The sequence below is a fragment of the Besnoitia besnoiti genome, chromosome VI, assembly GCF_002563875.1.
Source record: "Besnoitia besnoiti strain Bb-Ger1 chromosome VI, whole genome shotgun sequence".
Classification (NCBI taxonomy): domain Eukaryota; phylum Apicomplexa; class Conoidasida; order Eucoccidiorida; family Sarcocystidae; genus Besnoitia; species Besnoitia besnoiti.
This window is the reverse complement of record NC_042361.1, coordinates 159,269-178,373: the sequence shown is the minus strand read 5'-3', so window position 1 is coordinate 178,373 and position 19,105 is coordinate 159,269. Positions and strand designations below refer to the sequence as shown.

General features: G+C 57.7%; 2 protein-coding genes across 2 annotated transcripts; one reads left to right on the top strand and one right to left on the bottom strand.

The window, feature by feature from the left end:
• Window positions 1–218: 218 nt before the first annotated feature.
• Window positions 219–9,130, bottom strand: BESB_064670 (uncharacterized protein; the record flags this gene model as incomplete). Its single annotated transcript, XM_029364862.1, has 15 exons — window positions 219–281; window positions 611–694; window positions 1,057–1,227; window positions 1,703–1,785; window positions 2,233–2,280; window positions 2,473–2,564; window positions 2,984–3,100; window positions 3,472–3,539; window positions 4,042–4,147; window positions 4,595–4,683; window positions 5,032–5,098; window positions 5,337–5,734; window positions 5,798–6,216; window positions 6,298–7,953; window positions 8,404–9,130. 15 exons carry the CDS (start codon window positions 9,128–9,130, stop codon window positions 219–221), a joined length of 4,188 nt encoding a protein of 1,395 aa, XP_029218445.1.
• A 7,347-nt stretch (window positions 9,131–16,477) lies between these two features.
• On the top strand, window positions 16,478–17,296 carry BESB_064660 (uncharacterized protein; the record flags this gene model as incomplete). Its single annotated transcript, XM_029364861.1, has 1 exon — window positions 16,478–17,296. The coding sequence occupies one exon, from the start codon at window positions 16,478–16,480 to the stop codon at window positions 17,294–17,296; it is 819 nt and encodes a 272-aa protein (XP_029218444.1).
• Between the last annotated feature and the right edge of the window lie 1,809 nt (window positions 17,297–19,105).

Here is a 19,105-nt window from a genome sequence, read left to right as displayed (position 1 = left end):
GCGGATGAGTGTACTGGTTTGAGGGGTATACATCAGCACGCTGCTTCAGTCTCGGCGTCGACTAGATCCTGAACCGTCTGCCCTCGCGAAAGGACCTCAGCGACGCCTCCCTCCGCCCCCGCCGGGTGAAAAGACGGCAGGATTCGAAGGTGCCGACCGGTTACACTTCAGAACTCGCTCGCAGAGTCGAATCGAACTTTGAAGCGGAGTGCAGCAGCTCAGCGGCCGAGAGCGGCGAGCTTGGAGATGCGCAGGGGCAGCAGCTGCAGCGTCTGCTCGCACTGAGAGCAAATGCACAGAGAGTGCCAGCGACTACCGTGAGGTGACGAAGACAGAGGCGCAGTCGACAGAGTGGAGAGAAAAAGGAAACCGGCAAACGACGCAAGGAGCAGCGACGGATGTCATGCGGAAGGAGCAAAGGAGAGGGTTTGGGGTGGTGACAACAAAAAACGCTCACGGGGAAGAAGCAGCGTAGAGAGAGGGAGCCAAGGAGGCAAGTGAACCGACGAGAGGACGGAGCCGGGAAGGAGAGACACTCGAAGAGAAGGAAACGAAAGGAAAGAACTCTGCACTGGAGAAATGAGAAATTGAGGACTTGGCTGAGTCTTACGAGCTCCAGTTGATGCAGGAGGAACGGATTCGAGCGTCCCTCGGGGCGCTGCTTGGAGAGGAACTGCTTGAGCCATTCGTATTCCTGTCAGCACACGGAAGAAAGAGACACAGCTTTCAGATAGGAAACCCGAGTCCCACGCCGCACAGGAGACGATACGCGGACACAAGCGGCGAAAAAAGCGATGCCTGGGCGCTGCCGGACGCGACAGGGAAGAAGGATTCACTTTCTAAACGAGCAACCGCGAACTCCTCGCGGACGCCACGCATCGAAGCGAATTCTCAGCTGCAGGTAAACCAAGCTGCTCGCTGCCGCTCTCCGCTGCTTGTCCACAAGCGGCTCCAGCGCGGCGCGAGCCACAGAAGGTGTCTCCTAAACCCTCCTCCCTCTTCATCCGAGATGTGGGAAAAGAAGGAACTCCCACGGATGTTTGGTTGTTCGCGCACCTTGAGAGCTTGAGCCATTGCCTGAATCATCTCGTCCTTGTTTCGTCCCGCGCGCGTCAGCATCTTCGCGCGGCTAATGCGGGCGCCGAGATAGACAGGCAGAACTTCAGAGGGGATGTCGGGCTCAGGCTCCGCCTCCTGCGCTTTGCTGCGCGCAGAGCGTGGCGCAGTCTGAAGAGCAAACGCGCAGCGAGCGAAAGTCGTAAACTCACCGAGACATCGCCTTAGCCCCGAGAAAAGCAAAAGAAATCGAGCCGAGGAGAGAAAACCCCGAACTGCTGACGCGAGAAGGAACTAAAGAAAACAGCGAGAGGACGCGGAAGCAGCGGAAAGAACAGAACGCAACAAAGCAGGAAGGAGGGGAGAAGAAGAAAGGGCGCAGGAGAGGCAGAGCGAAGAAAAGGCGGCAATCAGATGAGAAGAGAGACAAGACGCGCTCCTCGGCGGAGACGGCGCGCTAGCCGCGAGAGGAACCGTTTCTAAAACAGACAGAAAAATCGTAAAAATCGAACGTGGCCGGGGTTGGGGAGAGGTGGGTGCGACGATGTTTTTGCATCGTTCTGCGCCGTGAAACGAAGGCGTTGTTTCAGATCGATGCATTCCTCTCCCCCAAGCGAGCCGTTTGTCCCCATCTCTCCTGCTGCACCTTGCGAAACGAGTCGATGAAGCTGGTGAAGCACGCGATGCTGCGCTCGGCGTAGGCATGCAGTTTTATGCTCTTCTTCATGCCTGAAGAAGGGAGGAGAATAGAACTCGATGTGTGGACTTAGCCTGCGTAGGTGCGAGGGAACTTGCAGAACACCTACACTCCAAGGAGTTTTTCGGCTGGAGGACAAGAGACCCCCCCCTCTCCCCCCGTGTACGCAAAGAAGAGGAGAGACCCCGAGTTTGTGTGCAGAGACTCGTGGAGAGCGCAGGAAGGCGATCGACAGGGCGCAACGAGTGAAAACGAAAACAATTGAGGCCTGCTCGCCATCGCCGAAGACAGACCCAAACGGCCAGCCAGATGCATGCACAAGCAGGCGCCTCACACGTAGCCGCGGAGACATCGGAGTAAACGTGATCATGCGCACGAAACAGACCCTGAACCCTGACGTGAAGAGAGGAAAGGGCTTAGTGCTCGAAGGCGCGACCGTGAGCTTGTGCTCCAGCTTTTGGCTCTCTTGCGAGACTTACGTTCGATTTCTTCCTTCTGCACCATGTCCGGATCGAGTTCAACGAGGTCTGCGCGAGAGAGACCCAAGCAGAAGCTCTTGTGTGGCATGCGGGCGCTCCTGTCTACATGAGGCACACCATCGGCTGCGGAGATGCTGTGCTTTCGGCGCCGTTGTGCAGCTCCGTCGTCTTGTCTCGCACCAGCTTTTCGCTCGCGCCGCTCGACTCGTGAGAAATTGTTACTTCTTTTCCTTCGCTTACCGTCCAGCGAGTCGCCTTTGTTCATGCGGCCCGTCCACTTCAGCTCGTAGAGGTCTTTGTAGACGTCGCCGAGCTCGAACTGCATTTGCCTCCTGAGAAAGACAGCGAATTCCCCCACGCAAGCTCTGGCGAGTTTTTGTGTTTTTCGTCATTTTTTTTCAATTTTCTAGAGCCGTGCGCGGAGGTGGGACAACTGCGGTCGCGGCGCTCACAGGTGACCCGCGGCCGAAGCGGAGACAGGCAACCACACACGCAGACATCGAAGCAGAAAGAAAAGAGAGCGAACTTGTTTTTTTCTCTTTGCGAAAGTCGCTCAGCAGCTATGCGTAGCGTACGAGGCACCGGATGCGCGTGCTGCATCTCCTCAGGAGCGTCTTCGTTTTTTCGGGGGGCGTGGACAGAAACGGTGTCGAAAGAAAAAGACTCGCACATTCCTCGCGCCATGGAAAAGAGAGGCTGAAAGAGCCAAACAGGCGGAAAAGCGCAGAGGAATGAAACCCGTCTAACGTACACGAGGTCTAAATAGTGCTGCGGATTCAACTCCGTGACGAGAGAGGAGAGGAGTTTCGCGCGTCGAGAAAGCATCGCTGAGGAGCGCTGGAGGTCGTCCTCGAAGAAGATCAGCTCCCTGTAGAAAAAAGACAGGAAACCGAAATCGAAGGGAAATAAAATTCGCGCGAGGAGCGAAATCAGGGCATCGAAATGCGCGACTCTCCGCATACGACGCGGCCGCAGCTGCGGCAGTACGGCTCCGCCTTTAGCGAGGAGGGAAGCGAATCCTTCTGCGAAGACAAGAGGAAGGAAACACGGGGGGGTACGAAGCATTTTGCTGTCTCTACATACAGGTGCTCGTCTCCTATCGCAGAAAAGACAAACGGATAAACGTGTGAAGTTGTAAAAAATACAAAAAGGACTGCGAAAATGGGAGGGAGACAGAAAATGGGGCCGACAGGCACAGGAACAGAGACAGAGAAGAGAAAAAGAGAAGGCAAGACGTACTTGTAGAGAGCAGCTTCGTGGATAATCAGCCGAGTGTGCTCGCTAGCCCAGCCATCAAGGACGAAGGTCTGAAAAAAAACGAACTCCAAGATAATCGAATTCTGTGTTCGCGCCGGAGTCAAGGCACGCGTGCACCGCTTTGATTTCGCTTCACTCTCTTGTGACTGCTGCCGGTCTTTTTCTCCAGTCAAGGAAAACTCATCGCAGTTTTCTGCAAACGCCTCATCTATCGTCTTTCTATCGTCCAGGCGTCTTTCCTCGCCGTCCTCAGTTCTCCTCTTTGGTCTCTCCTTCCTCCTGTGACCCTGTTTGCTGCGTTTGTCCTCCTGCAGAGCTTTCTGTTCAACGTTTTTTTAATCCCCTCCGGCCTCTTGCTGCATCTCCTGTTCTCGCATTTCTTCGTTTGGGCCGCTTTTCACGCGCTCTCTTCTTCTCTGCTTTCTTCTCTGCGTGCTCCACACGCCGTCTTTCTTCTCCCTGCGCCTCCATCTGTCTTTCAGCTTCAGCAGGCTTAGGGTTTAGGGTTTGTGGAAACGTCGATTTCCACAAACCCTACGGGCGCCTGCGCACCTTCAGAGCCTCCTGTGCCTCATGGCGCGCCATCGTGAAGAGACTCCGCGGCGCGGCGAAGTCGTCGCAGAGCGCGAGCGCCATGAGATGCCGAGCGATGAAGTCTCTGAAGCGAAGGGAGCCGCACGCGCGACGCACAGCCGCGATGGAAGGGCAAAAACAGTTGCGCAAAGGGGAAACAAGACAGGCTCAGCAGCCGGGCTATGGAGGCAACCAGCGGCAACGACCTCACACGGCAAAGGAGCGCAGGCGGCCGCGACGACGCGGCGAAGAGAGAAAACAGCCTTTCACCGCCGCTGAGATCTACAAAGCGGCAGGCAAGTCGGGAGGCTGCTGCGCAGCGCCGCCGGAGGTCGCCTGTATTGCACCACGCGCGGAAGCAGATGCAGAGAGCTCTAAAGCCCCTCGTGGTGGCTTTTGCATTTCCCACGCCTTCAAGGCAGCCGGATAGTGCGTAACAAGACGCAGGCGTCCTCTGCTAGCGCGGGGATCTGCAGAGTGTCGAATAAAGCCGACACGGGAGAGGACAGTGGGGTTGGGCAGGTCGCCTCACTTGTAGGGCAGGAGGGAGGAGTGAAGGTGTTGCAGGTCGCCCATTGCCGTCAAGAATTCGCGGTTCATCGCTTGCATCTTCTTCGCGACCTGAGGAGACAGGCCAAGCCGCATGCAGCGACGAATTTCTGAGCACCGCTACGCGTGCCTCGGCACAGATGCGCCAGACGCTGAAAGTGAAAGACAAAAAAGTATTGCATGTAGATATGGATGCATGGTTCCGCATGCAAGAAAACAACGCATGTATACGGGCAATATGTCTATCTATTCACAGATAGATACGGATAGATAGATATAGATAGATACAGAGAGATGTAGACCGACAGATGATAGGTAGATAGATAAATCAGTGGACTGCAGGTTTGCGTGCCTTTTCTTGCTGTTCTGCCAAGTCTCTAAAAGAACTTTAAATGCTTTGTCTGCCTGAACACTGCACACCTGCTGATGCATGGTCGGGAAGTGCACTCCGCAGCGCACGTAGAGGACGTCGGTCAAGCGAACGAGGCTGCAAAAAACCGAAACGTGGAGGAGTCGCGAAGTGTGACGAAAGGTAAACCGGGATGCGGTGGCTGGGCGCAGCCGGGAGAGGAGTCGGCAGCAGAAAGAGAAAGGGGGAGCTAAGCCCGAAACACTGAAAGCTACAAAAGTGCATCGTGTGCGCGAGACTGCAAAAGGCCTCCGTCTGATGAAGAAGCGAGCCAAAAAACGACAAACCCTTGCTGATTCCTCATCTTTCGTCTTACCGCGCGTCTCCTCGCTCTTCTGCGTTCGGCCTCCACAGCGTCACTTCCTCCTTGCTCGGAGATTCTGTGGCGCCGCCTTCTTGTGTCGTCTTCGCCTGCGATTCACCTCCAGGCAGCAGTCTGCTCGCCTCCAGGGCGCGCAAAGAGAAGTCGCTCGGCGCTGAAGACGCCGTCGCCGCGGAGACCTCAGCAAAAGACGACGCAGGGCGAGGCGCCTCTGGGCCTGTAACTGCGGAGTGCGGCGGAGCGGCGCGCGTCCCTGCTCGGCTTTCATCGCCGGCCGCCGAGAGGGTCGGCGCGTCAGTCTCCGCGAGGCGAGCGGCGAGCAGAGCCTCAGGCAGCGAGAGCAGCGCAAGGCAGTCCTGCACGTTGAGGAGGGCTGGCGGGAAGTGGCAGTCCTGGCAGCGGAGAGGAATTGCAGTCATAATAGTCGTAGCAGAGAAATAAGCTCGGGAATCTACCTCTAGACCGACTGTCACCATATGGTGTGCCCATACTAAGGAACCTAGAATAGAAATGCAACCCATAGCTAAGATCATAGACTGTCCACCGAACGCCCGAGACGCGTGCGAGAGCGAAGGATGCAAAGCCGAAGCGGCGACGAGCCAGGCCCCAGGGGCCAGAGGAGGCCCGGGGGACCTGCGGGGCCCGGGGGGGCCGCGGGCGCGGGAGGGGCGGCTCGCGGCGTAGGCGTGCAGGGCAGCAGACGTTGCTAGATACGGAGCTGAGTTGTTGAGGCACGGATGAAAGCGCCCGACGCGGCTAGGCTGCTCATCCTGAGACACGCGGGGCTTTTCAGAAGAGGCGCTGCTGCACAGCGGAAGAGCCAGGAAGACTGCAAAGCAGACAGAAGCGAGGAGGCTGGGCGCCGAGCGAGAGCCTGAGACTCACGCACAGGGGAGAGAAAATGACAGCTCGAAAAACCGGCGGCGCGAGGAAGGCCACGCGAGGGACGGCGCACGGGTGCGCACGCGCCGGTGTTGAGGCTCCACGCGCACTTCTTCCATGTGTCCTGTCTTTCCCCTTACCTGTTTGTTTATTAGATCAACAAAACGGTGGGAATCGTCGCGTGCGCTGTGCACCTCGGACGCCATCTCGGCGTCTTCGGCGCGGTTCGCCGCGCTGCAGCCCGGCGTCTCCGTCGCTGTACCTTCGTGTCTCCTGACGAGAGGGGCGAGGCACCCCGCGGGGTCGGAGAGCACGTCTCTCGAGGCCCGGAGACGGTGCGCGTAGAGCAGGCCCTTGTCTCGGTGGACTTCCGCGAGAAGCTCGTCCAGCGTCCGCGAGTCTGGCCTGCAGATGCGGGCGACGATCTCGCCGCCTTCGCGGTCAGCCTCTTCGCTGTCGCATGCATCATCGTCGCTTTCGCAGTCTCCGCCCTCTTCTGTGGCGGCTGGGTTCTGCGGGAGGCCAGCGTCCGCGGACCAGTTGCCTGACTCGCGCTTCTGCGCTTCGCGCGCGGCGTTGGCCTTCCGCCTTCGCCTCCTCTCCTCGCGAAGGCCCCTGAGCTCCGCCGCCCGCGCGCGCTCGTCCTCCAACAGGACCTCAGCCGTGAGCAGCACGTACTCAGCCGAGAAGAGGTTCAGAAGGCCGCTTTCCGCGGAGGGCGGGGCCTGCGTGCCCGCCACTGACGCGCCGGCCGCGGCGGAGGAGAACCCGAAGAACGAGGCGAGGGACAGCAGGTTTCTCACGATCTCCTTTGTGTCGACTACGAAGGGCGAAAAGGCGAAGAACGCAAGGACCAAGTTGGGGGTCGCCGTCGCCGCCCCGCTCCGTCTCGAAGCAGAGGGGTCAGACGCGCTGGGCGGCCGCACACCACCCGCAGTCCCCACAAGAGCGTCAGCCGAAGCGGCCGCGGGTCTAAGCGCGCTCGGCGCATCCCCAGGCGCGGCGCCAGCGCCCGCCGCCGCACCAGTGGGACTGGGTGCCTCCTGCCTCTCCCGCGCCTCTCTGCGCCGCGCGCGTTCGAGGAGGCCGCTGCGCTTCTCCAGCAGCTCGCTGAGCGCTACGCACGTTTCTCGCGCGGCCTCTAGTGGAGCTGTCGCGCGGAGGCACGTCTGCGGCTCGGGAACGCCCTTGGGGTCTTCCTCCAGCGGCAGGAGCCTCAGCTGCGCCGAGACGCAGCGCTGGAGGAAGCGCAGGGAAGTCGTCGTCACGAGGAGGAGGCGGACAGTCGCTCGCGCGTCATCGTGGGCGCCTTCGCGTGCGCAACTCCGTGCCTCGGCTTCGGCTCCGCCGAGGGCCTGGAGCCGTGCGTCGAGCTCTGTTTCAGCGAGCGACAGGAGAGCCGCCCCCCTCCAGAAGCACGCGCGGGCGTCGCGAGTTCGCTGCCAGCGGCAGTAGAGTCCAGCGAGGTCGAGAAGCGCCACAGCAACTCGCAGGCGCAGGGCACTTGGCGAGAATAGCAAGAGGAGGCTCCAGTCGAGGGGGGACAAAGCGGCCGCGAACGGAGGCGGCGGGACTTTCATCAGGACTTCCACGCACTTGCGCAGACGCCTCTCTCCTTCCTGCGTCTCCTCCGTGTTGATGTAGTTCTGACCCAACATTCCGTATAGATGCGCGAGGCAAAGCAGCGCGCAGTCCGAGGCCGGGAAACCCGAGGGCGTCTGGGCGCCGCCTGAGAAAGAAGAAACAGCACACCGAAACCGTGCGAGAGTCATGCGAGAGAGGTGCAGAAGGGAAATCGCAGCGAACTTGCGCAGAAGCAGCGGAAGGCACGCAGTGCCGCTGGAAAGGGCGCACAGATTCCCTGAGAAAAGCGAGCAACAAGCTACCTTGGCAAGCGCCGAGCAGCTGCTCAACCGCGTCGCGGACAGAGGACTCAGAAGCAATCTGTGTGTGTCCCGTGCGAGAGCAAATGGAACGGCAACATCGGGAAGGGGCTGGAACTGATGCGTTCATAGCGGAGGCTTCAGAGCGCAAACTGAATCCTGGCACAAGCGCCTCATGTTCAGCTATCGCGCATAAGCCGCAAACCCCCACCTCCGCAATTACCCCGGACCTCCCCCCCACCCCCCCCCCGTTCCGTTCTGTCGGAGACAACCGACATCGCGAGGGTTTCTCTCACTTTGGCTGCGTTGTTCTTCCTCGCGTTGCCTTTCTCTCCGATAGACTTTGTAAAGGTCCTGCGCAGTCTTCTGCAGAAGTCTGCGCCCGGCGTACTTGGGTCTGAATGGTGCGAGGAGCTCGGGGCGGTCGGTTTCGGGCCTGTTGGGCTCTGCGCCGGTCGCTTTCAGAAGGGTGCCAAGAGCAGCCTGAACCTCCTCCTCTTCGTCAGGGTCGACAGGGCAGCCGTCTTGTTCGCGTCGCAAGATCTCTCTGTACCTGGCGAGGGCGCTGACCATGTACGCCCCTAGCCGGGCGGCGAGGGAAGTAGAGGCGCCATGTCCGCCTGTCTCCGCCGCTGGCAAACTCGCGGGCGAGGGCACAGACGACGTGCGGGAGCAGGAAGAGGTGAAGGACGCCTCAGAAAGAAGGGCGTCCAGCGAGGACGTCTGCGAGGGGGAGAAGAGCTCCCGGAGGAGGCGCAGCGCTTCGACCTTCTTGCCCGCCTCTTCGTCTTCAGGGGCTGAAGCCTCAGGAGACGGCCGTGAAGCCCCCGGAGGCGACGCTGAAGCCGAGGGCGAGCCGCAAGCAAGCGTCGAGTCCTCGCGAGCAACCTCCACGGGCGGGCATCCGGGCTCTGACGACGTGCTGCCGCGAGCACGCGGCGCGGAGGCAGCCGCGGAGGAGGTTTCAGAGGAGAGGAGACGCAAGGCGTTGGCGCCCGCCTGAGCCGGGCCGGTATCTTCCATTTTCTTCCCGCTTCGGCCAGCTGATTTCACAGCGGAGGTCTCGAGGGTTTAACTCGTCGGTGCTGCGCACGCGCCGTGGATGCGTCCCGCCGCCCGGAGCCAGGGGGTTGGCGGACTTGGAATCGCGGAACGAAAAAGGCCCGCGGACAAGAAAGAGCCCGCGAAGAGAAAAGACCACGTTAGCCGGTCCAAGAGACCGAGAGGCTTGCGTGTGTCCGGCTTTCTTCGGCGAAAAACACAAAAGAAAAGTCGTGCTTGTCTTGGTGGCGAGCGCGCACTCCATCGTCAACCACGAATGCAGCTGAGTCAGTTAGTGCGCAAACCCCCGCGAACGACGCTCGCTTCGAAGGAAATTCGGATGTAACTCTGAATGCGCGCTCGAGAATCTTTCCCTTGCCTGCATCTTTCCTCTTCTTCGAGATACGCGCGTCCACCAAAGCAGGACAGCCGACGCCGCAGGGACGGGAGGGGGGCGGGGCACTGAGACGAGGAAAGTGAAAGACGAGTTGCCGGAAGAAACGTGGAGAGAGGCCAAGAAATTCGGAGGGAAAGCACGCCTCTAGCCGCGCAAGAAACACCTCTGGGTAAGTAGATAGAGTTAGGCCTTTCTTTGAAGCGGTCGGCCGCGCCGAAGTGTGCGCGTTCTGTCAACGGGGCAAGATACTACCAACCCGGAGGGCGCGGGTGTGCGTAGTCGGCAGACGCGGTGGAAAGCTTCTGTGCAAGCATTTCCGCCGAGTGCGCCTGTGTCTTGTTTCCTCTTCATCTGCTGACCAGTTCGGCAGTTCGAGAGGGCCTGTCCGCGGAGTAGCCGCGACCGCGACGCTGGGAAGGCACGAAACCCAAAAGCTGGAGTCGTCTAGTGTGTGTTTATAGGGCTGCACTTCGCCGAGCGAAAACTCGCGAGCTTGAGGGACGCGAGCAAGACAAACCCTCTCGCGCGGCCAGTTGGACCCAGGCGAGTTACCTTCCGCTTGAGAGCAGCTCCGGGGCAGTTATGTTGTCGAAACCGAATTACGCGTCCCTGCAGACGCAGCCTGTAGGCTAAACGAACGGCGGGTCACAGCTCCAAGTAACCGGGCTCTGGTGAACCTGCCGGCTGATCGCCTTGGTGCCCGCGTGTGGAAGATGAAGGGCTGAGGGTCAGCGCGGGATAGCGCTGCTGCGGCGGGACGGCGTTCACGAGGAAATGGACCTTGCTCTCCGCGAAATACACTGGGCGGCGAAGCAGTGTCGCGCAACACAACGCAAGACTCACGCTGCCTCCCACTCCACAACCCACAGCACGTCACGTGTAGAAAAAACACTTGCACGGCGTGAAGGGCAACACCTCTGCTATCTCCGGTGGCGGGCCATTTTTCGAGGTCAGGAGAGATTTCAGTCAACGCCGCGCTAAAAAGGCGCTAGCAGCGGGGCCTGCAGTAGCTGGACAGGGCCCGCTGGAGGTCTGGCTTTGGACTGACGCAGAGTGAAGAGAGGGAGAAGTGATTCACGGAAGGTGCAGTTTGCCTCAGCAAGAGAGGCCCGGCCGATGCAGTCTATAATTTGTCTGTTGCTCCACAAGCGACCGCGATTAGTAAACAGCAAAGCCTCCCTGTGTGGAGCGTGAATACAGTTGTGCTCACGCCCAGTGCTGCGCTCCTGCCCCCAAACATAACGTGTGATCCATTCAGGATGCCGCGCCGTAGTGCAGTCGACGACCGGACTATGAGTGGCATGTGGCATTCACGGAGCGTGCTGACTGAGAAGCACGGTGGGTACGAACTTCTGAACTCAATGAAACGGTTTGTCGTCTAGCGGGATGTGTACGCGGTGCTTCTGTAAGGGATCCGACTAGCAGAAGACTCGTTTTAATACCAGCCGGAGGTTCTGGAGACGAGGTGTCTTGTCGAGTGAATGAGGAATCTCTGTGAAACTGGCTCATCGCGCGACGGGGTATTCACTATATCTGTAGTCATGCTCGCCGCTAGTAAAGACGCGTTGCCTATAGAGGAGCTTCCAATGAAGCCGTTCTCGCGCACAAGGGTTCAGACGAGTCTTCATACGTGGCATTACTGTAACGAGCGTCGCCACCATTTCCTGGTGATACGCACTACCGGCCGCTAGATAGACGCCTCTGGCGGTGCAGGCACAGCGGCCTCAGGCTGGGACGGCCGTGCAGCCAAAACAGCTAGAGCGGCCCACCTGGCAGCTTTCTCGCCGGATCACGGTCCTAGTGGGATGAACCCAGGTAGGGAAACCCTGCCCTACTTTGCAGAAAGGAACCAATTTTGCCATCCTGTTCTCTGCGTCGTCCTTGTGCTTGTTGGACTGTCGCGATTCGTGCGTCAGCCGGGTGTTACTCGAGATCATCTGTTTCGTCAATCCTGCTGACTTGTTCGTTGTGGAAAAAGACATGTGATACGCTAAAGCAGGAAGGCACTGCCCACCTCCCGCCAAGTGTACAGATCTGGAGCGTCGAGCAACATCAATCCCTCGCGCGCGAGGCCTCCTTCTGCGTTGAGAGACTTCAGCAATGGCGGCATCGTGTTGGTACCTCGGTGTCACCTTGAGTGTTCTAGTCTCCCATCTCGCCGTGGTGAGCCCTGCTCTGAGTTATTTTGAGGCTACGGAAGCAGCTGGTGATCCAGTCAGAGATCCTCAACATTTTGCTGCAGAGTTGTACGACCCGAAGCGACATGATCCTTATACGCACGTTTCGTTTGCTGAAACGTCAGGCGACGATATGGGCGAGGAGGGGAGCGGCCGCCAACGCTCTTGGAAACAGCGACTCGCTGGAATATTCGGGCGGAAACGTCAACCCAGTCGAACACTGCCGAAACCGCAAAACTTTCTTCGACGGCTGTCACCGTCTCTTAGACGTCGAGCGCGTGCATCCTCCCGCCGTTCAAGTCTTCCAGCTGCGCTTGAAGGATCTGAAGAAGCGCTGGAGCAACCGCCTACCGACGCAGCTACCCAAGGGTCAGGGGCACTCAGTGCGGCAGCTAGTGAAACAGAAGGGCCACCGCCGCTACCCCCGAAAAAAGTGCCGTACGCAGCAAATCGAAAAGCTGAAATGTTTATTCAGGCAATCCGGTTTGATGCAGAGCAGCTGCGGGACTACAGTGACGCGATTGCCCTTATGGTAGAGGAGGGGCATGCTCGGGTGATACGCAGTAACCAAAGGGCCCTGACTGAATCAGAACGTTCCCAGATCCAAACGGATTCAGAGCGTATTGCAGATTTCATTCGATGGTCACGAGAGAAGGCTGAGGCGATGATTACATATCTCGCTGAAGAAATGCACAACGCCAATCAATTGGTACTCTATAACGCGGTCAGTCCAGAACTTCTTCCAGCTCTCTCAGCAACTATCACATTCGGTCATGAAACGATTCGTCGAGTCCAGCAGCAACTATCGGTACAGCGTCATACAGGGCTTTACACCTGACGCTGGCACAAACACTGCCGCTGTCGCAGCGTGTTAAAGGCGGAATGCTGAAGAGAAAATCTTTTCTCTTCAGCATTTCAATACTTCATGGCATGAGCCATTGGAGTCCGTAGACATTTTGAATCCGCACCTCTCCTGAATGCCAGACATGTGAAGATCTCTGTGAACGAGAACATTACCTTTGTTACGATTATCGTATAACAGAGTTAAATTCATGATGCCCCCCAGGGCGTACTGATGTACACTATACGTCTCAGGCGGAACGGGGCTGCCAGCCATCTAGCTGTATTGTACCTCCCTAAAATTGCTCAGCATTTGCGCGTCCCTTTCCATAGAATGCTCGTAGCGAACCCAGCAATGAAACATTTGATGGTCTCCAGAAGGTGCGTTTGCGTCTTGTCAATAGCTCCTCATAGTCAGACGCCACGTCCCGGTGCGTCGAGACGTCTTGCTTCTCTCTGCAAGCTCGCACGCCCTGAAAACTGGTTGCCATCCGGCCAGAGTACTATATTCGAAACCCTTGTTTCCGATCCATTGTTTGCGCAAGGAGCGGAATATTGGAAAGGTTACGACATACGTTGGCGGCTAACAGTATTAGCGTGCGAGCCAGCCTTCCATTGTACCGCTTTACAATAGGATAACTCGTGGGCGGCGGCGCCCGCGGATGGAAGTTGTGTGTGGGCATGAACCCGAAGCCAAAAGCACGCTGTCTCTTGCGCGGCATCCCTTCGAGTTCCGAACTGTTTCGTCAAATCTAGCTTTCTCCTCTCGTGGTGGTGGCCATTCGTTCTCACACATCGAGTACATGCCTGCTTCACCAAACACGGGCAATGTCACCAGCTTTCTGAGGCGGCACAGCGGCCGACGGCTACCTACGCAGAGGTTTTCTTTAGCTGTGTGTCGTGCAGGCGGGTCGCATGGTCGTTCGTTTAAAAGGCCGCGGGGCTGTCGCGTTCGCTCGCAACCGATGAAAAATATCATCAGCAGGTGTGAAGCGCATATTGCGATGCAAGGTCTCTGCAACGCGAGGAAAGAAGCGCTACTGCAATTAGCATAATTAGCATCGTAGCGGCTAGCGCGTGCCAAATCCCCGCCGGCTCTACAGAAGATCATGGAGCGCTGCTGGCAACTGGCGGTCTTCAAGGCGCAGAAAGATCTCTGAGTTCTGACCCTCTGAGACATGTTCCACAGTTTCTCATGCCGCTGACTAGCGCCCCACAGTTCCAACGAAACGCGTCGTGATATATCTCGGAAGACGCCGGTGCAATACATAACTCCAGCCGAGGTGTCTAGATAGATAAGCACCCCGCGAGGCCTGCTAGCCGGCCTTCGGCGTGCATTCTCAGTCCGGGGGTAGCCAGGAAGACATATGTCTCCCGGTACGGCTGAAAGAACTGGTTCAGCCGTCATATCCTTCCGAATACACCGATCCGACTCCTGTGGCGGGAGCACAGAAGTCTCCGCTTGACAAAGAGAAGGCACAAGACGCGACCTTGAAGATGTTGAAAGAACAAGCGGAAGCATCAATGCAATCTCTACGCGAGACTGTGATTGAAGCTCAGAATATGGCTGCCTACAATGCAGTCAGTGAGGAGGTTCAATCCGTCTTCGAACGCGCTTGAATCACAGAAAAATATGACCAAGCACGTCTGCGTTCTTCTCGGATTACCGGTTCCCAAAGAGCTCGAGCAGTGTGCCGCACGGTGTAGGTGCTGGAGTCCCAGCAAAGAGTCAACGAACCGTCAGATGCATTGGTGTGAACAGTCTCCTCGTTTTTGGAGAGAGCACAAGGCTCACTGTATCCATCTTGCGCGGCGGAATGCCTCGCACCCGGCGAAGCCTGTCTAATATGTGCTTTGATCGGTATTTCAGAAACAATGGCGTCAGCCCGGCCCAACGTTCCTGTAAACACTTCAACCAGCCCAGAGTAGGGCCGGCGTTGCTGGCATCTGTACTGGAGGATGGCGCCTTCTCGAGGCACCGATGTGTACCGTTGCGCCCGTTGTCGCTACTGTAAGATAACTTCAGCATCAGCGCCTCCTGTCGTCTCTGGCGGTTTTATTCAAGCCTTCTGTGCCTATGGTTTCATGCTTCCCATGTCCCGAACTTCTTTCCAGAGGAAGCATCGACTTACGCAAAGTGGCTTGCGAGGGATTAGGGTTCAGTGGATGCCATCCGCAGCATATATACGCGCGCTGGCGGTGCCAGGCTCAATGGATACGCTTCTCCCTGATTCTCTTCATCCACGCGTGAACTTTAGTTCCTCGATTTGTGGGCATCGAGAGGCGGTCACACAGACCAACAGATGCAGAAATGTGACTCAGTATGTCTTAGTCAGGACGCTAAAGCCACGCCTGTACTTATTTGGAGCACAAAGGTGTTTACGACTAAGACACCGAAGTAAAAGGGTGAATGTAGATTGAGCATGCCAGTAAAGCAAGAGGCATGCACCCCCGGCGGGGAAGTTCTGTGTTTACAGCTTGTACCGTGCCTTACAAAAGCACGCCGTTAGATATTTCCGATGGTCTTCTGTGTTCACAACATGCACTAGTCTGTACAGAATATACATATGGGATTCTTATAGGCCTGAGAGGCAACTGTTTACTAACTGGATGAACGCATTCTACGCCTGCTGCGCCAGTCCACTGCCGCACTGAAGGCGGATCGACACGCTTGCTTCCTTGTCAGAAATGCAACATAGTGTTCATCCGTTTGAGGCTGTGTTGATGCCAGTGACAGAGGGGAGGCAGTCCTCTGTCATGCCTCTCGAAGAGTCGCAACTGAAAAGGGCATGCGACTACTGTACACGCTCATCTCCACGAAGCCTTCAACGGTTCACTGAGGACGGCGTGAGAAAATCGTTGACTCCTTTATCCTAGCTCGTCTGCCGGACGACTGTCCCACTCGTCCAGCGCCTGCGACGCTAACGAGTTCACGATCCACCAATTGCCTGATGTGGATGTTCTGAGCAAGGCCTGTGGAGTGCGCTTTTCCCCTTCAGCGGGAAGTCTTCATGTACCGTATAGGGCAGTCAAGGAGGCGCAGGTAAGCTGCAAGGCTCTGCGGCATCTCTCAACCTACCGTAAGCCGAGTCTCGCCCAGCCGCCATCACCGCGTCGGTCGCCTTCTTTCTTGGCAAGAGTGCAGATCAACAACCATTTCCGCGCTGTCCTTCAGAGCACGCCTCCAAACATGTCTCAGTGTAGTGTCAGTTGAAGTGCAGAAGAATGATCGATGAGGAGACTGACACAGGATCAAGTGCGGGTCTTACCTGCACGGGGCATCTTGCGCCTATGCAATCTAGTCCTGAAGCACTGTGCCCACGAGACAAGACCTTAGAGCTAGTATGGAGACAGGTCAGAGCGAGCGTCAGACAAGGGGATACGTCAGCGACGCGTAAAAGAGGCAGGCGTAACTGGCTTGTCTGTAAGAGGACCTCAGCACGATGGCTAGCCGCCGACCCATAAGCGGCTCCCCCCTCCAGTGCACTCGATGCAATAGCCTCATTATGGCGTCAGAGCTTGTCTGCGTGTAGTCACGTCTCGACAGTCTTGTCTTTTCACCGTAAAGAATTCGATTTCGTGCTCCGACAGAGGCACGTGCAGACAACTCACACGGGAGGCTCACGGACGACTGTGCATCGCAGAAACCTATGAACGTCCGCAAAGACGCGGCGTGGTGCAGAAGCACGGCCATTATGATGTGGAAGTCGTAAATATTGTGACCGATGAATAGTCAGTGCGGGAGTGCATAGAATATCGCTAATCGTGTTGGTTGTACGACATATGGGCAACTGCAGCCCAGGTGACCTTGGGGTGACTTGATACTTTTCTAACACCCACCTAGCGGGCTCTTGCGAACTGATCCTAGACAGAAGACTCGAGGCTGCTCTTCGTCCCGTGACCTGCGTATTCAGAATGGTGTCGGTGTGGTATGGACCAGTTTTGTTCTTGGCTGTTGCCGTCCGCATCGGCGACGGCCATTTTGCAGAATGTTTCAGGGCAGCGAACCAGCAAGAGCGGCGGCTCCTGGGTCCGGTGACGTTTTCTGAAGAAGCATTGGCACCGGCGCACCGAGAAGAGGGACGTCTCCAGCAACACTTATCCTTTGCTGAAGGCCTTGGAGACGAGCACGTCAAAGAGGAAGAGGGCAGTCGTCCGCGCCTCACAAATAGACTGATTCAGTCTTTCAGGCGCGCGCAGCCACCCGGGACGCGTAGCGCATCAAGCTCATCTGGACGGTCTTCTCTGCGCCAAGGCCGACGCGGGGCGGCGTCCTGGACCCGCCGTTTCAGTGAATCAACAGGAGAGGAGGGCGATCTCCTGTCACCCGCAGTCGACCCGAACAACCCTGTCATTGTGGCGGCGGCCCTTGCCCTGAAGCAGAAAATTGTTATGGGCGCGGCGAATATGACCAGCTGGGTAGAAGCGGTTGTGAAACTTCGAGATAGGACAGAGAGGAAATCCGCTGCCGCCGCTGCGGAGTCGGACTTGCACCCGGCCGAGCGAAATGAGATTTCAAGGGAGGCGGCGTACACGGCCAATTTCATCGCGTGGGCGCGACAGGCAGTATTAAATATGATTAGCGACCTGAACGTGGACATTTGGAAAGCGAGCGACATGGTGGAGCGCCGGCGTGTTGACCCAGATCTTTGTGGCAATTTAGCGGAGAGCATCGAGTTTGCTAGACGCGCAATTCGGACCGTCCAAGTGCAGCTAAACTTACCGAACGCGTGAACGCAACATAGACGGTACTCGTTCGTGAGTCTCAGCGGCAGGTGAGAGCATGTGGAATATCTTTTTTCGTTGTTAAGTCGAGGTTTCTTCCTTGCTTCCATGGCGTTCTGTGCTTTTGTCGGCTCTACCTATCTGTCCTAATAGTCGCGGCAAGGCTTCTTAGCCTTGCACTGCGCCTGCGACGTTGAGCCACAATATCCTGTGGCTGTCACCGGAAGCGCACAGGCAGGACGTCGTAAGGGTGACGTCCAGCGCAGTCCGCAGCTTATTTTCGACGGCGGCAAAAACGCTGTTTCTGAGGGCGATGTCAAACCTGTCGCGTCCACGTGACTCCCAGTCGCAACCCTCTTGCCAAAGGCCAGCACGTAAAATATGCTCTGCAGGATATGCGAAAGAATGTCGTACAGACTGATCAGCGAGCCGGGTTCTTGCTTCGCATATAATCAGGCAGAGTATGCACACTAACCCTGCGCTGGGGTTCTATATTCATTGTCTCTCGGCGCGCTGCCCAGTACGCAAAACGTATCACGGAGGCACGCTTCGCTGGAGCCGCAGTTTTCCAGTTCAGTTTTGGTGGCGCTCCGTCCCTGCTACGATTCCGTCGAGAGAGATTCCCTCCACAGGGGAGAGTCTCGTTGCCTTTTTAGTCGCCTTTTCTCCTCGCGTCCCCTAGTGGGAAAACTCGACGCGTTCGCGGCGCGGTCCTCCGCCGCTGGGCACCACGCATGTGCACGTGCAGCGAAGTGCGTGTCATGATTCAGGAAAAAAATAGTCACCGTTCCCTGTCTCGAGGGCGACTACACTTCCTAGAGACATTTGCCGCTACGCAAGCGACGGAATGTGCGCGCGCTCCGTACGACTGGAAAAACTGCTGGACAGATACACATGCGCTTCTTCTCGCAGCGCCCTGTTGTTTTGCGCATGCCTTGTCGCGCTGTCTCCTCGGTCAAGGTTGAGTTGAGACTTTGTCCTTCGCTCTCCCGGCGCGACGCGGCAGCTCCAGTGACCCTCGACGTTGAGTTCAGTTCCGACGAAAGCGTTTTGGATCTTCTCCTCTGCATCCCCGACTCCTTGTGAGAGCCTGAGTCCTCACGCTGCGAGCGCGGCCGCATGTGCGGGCCTGTTGAGAAGGTCGGGGGGCTGGGACGCCGGCCGTCTCACGACGTCTGCTGGACTACGCTCACCAAAGCGAAGGACAACGACACACCTGTCGTTTTTTCTGCGTCGTTGCGCTTCTCTGTCTCCATTCAGTCAACGAGGTCCGAAAGGGGTTGTCTTCTTCCCCGCCCTATGCCAGTCCCAGTTTTTCGCGCAGTCCTCCTCGCATCGTTCCTCAATTCCCCTTCGTCTCCGTACCGCTCTCATCGCCCTCCGCGCGTGCTCACAACATCTCTTATGAAGCGCGACAAGGCGCGCTAAGGAGAGCAGAGATGCCCGCTTTAACCCAGACGAGAGACGCAAGAAGCTTGGTCTCGTGGAGGCTCACCTTTGGTGGATGGGGCGCCTGCACCCCCTGCACTGGCTGCGCTTCGCTCTCCAGCACATCCGTCTCCTCGCTGTGCTGGCGACTCTCGGGGGGGGGGCGCGGAGCCGCGACCTGTTCGCCTTCTTTGTGTGCGCGCTGGCGCCATGGAGAAGAAAGGCCTTTTGTAAGGCACCCGCGCAGGGAGCAGTGGAGCCTGGGGCGGCTCGGAGCGCTGCGGCAGTGCACGCGAGGCGTCTCTCCAACTGGGATCGCGTCTCGGGTGTGAGGCGCGCGTCTCGCAGCGGAAATCGTCCGGGTGCAGCGCCGACAGGTTTCCAGGCAAC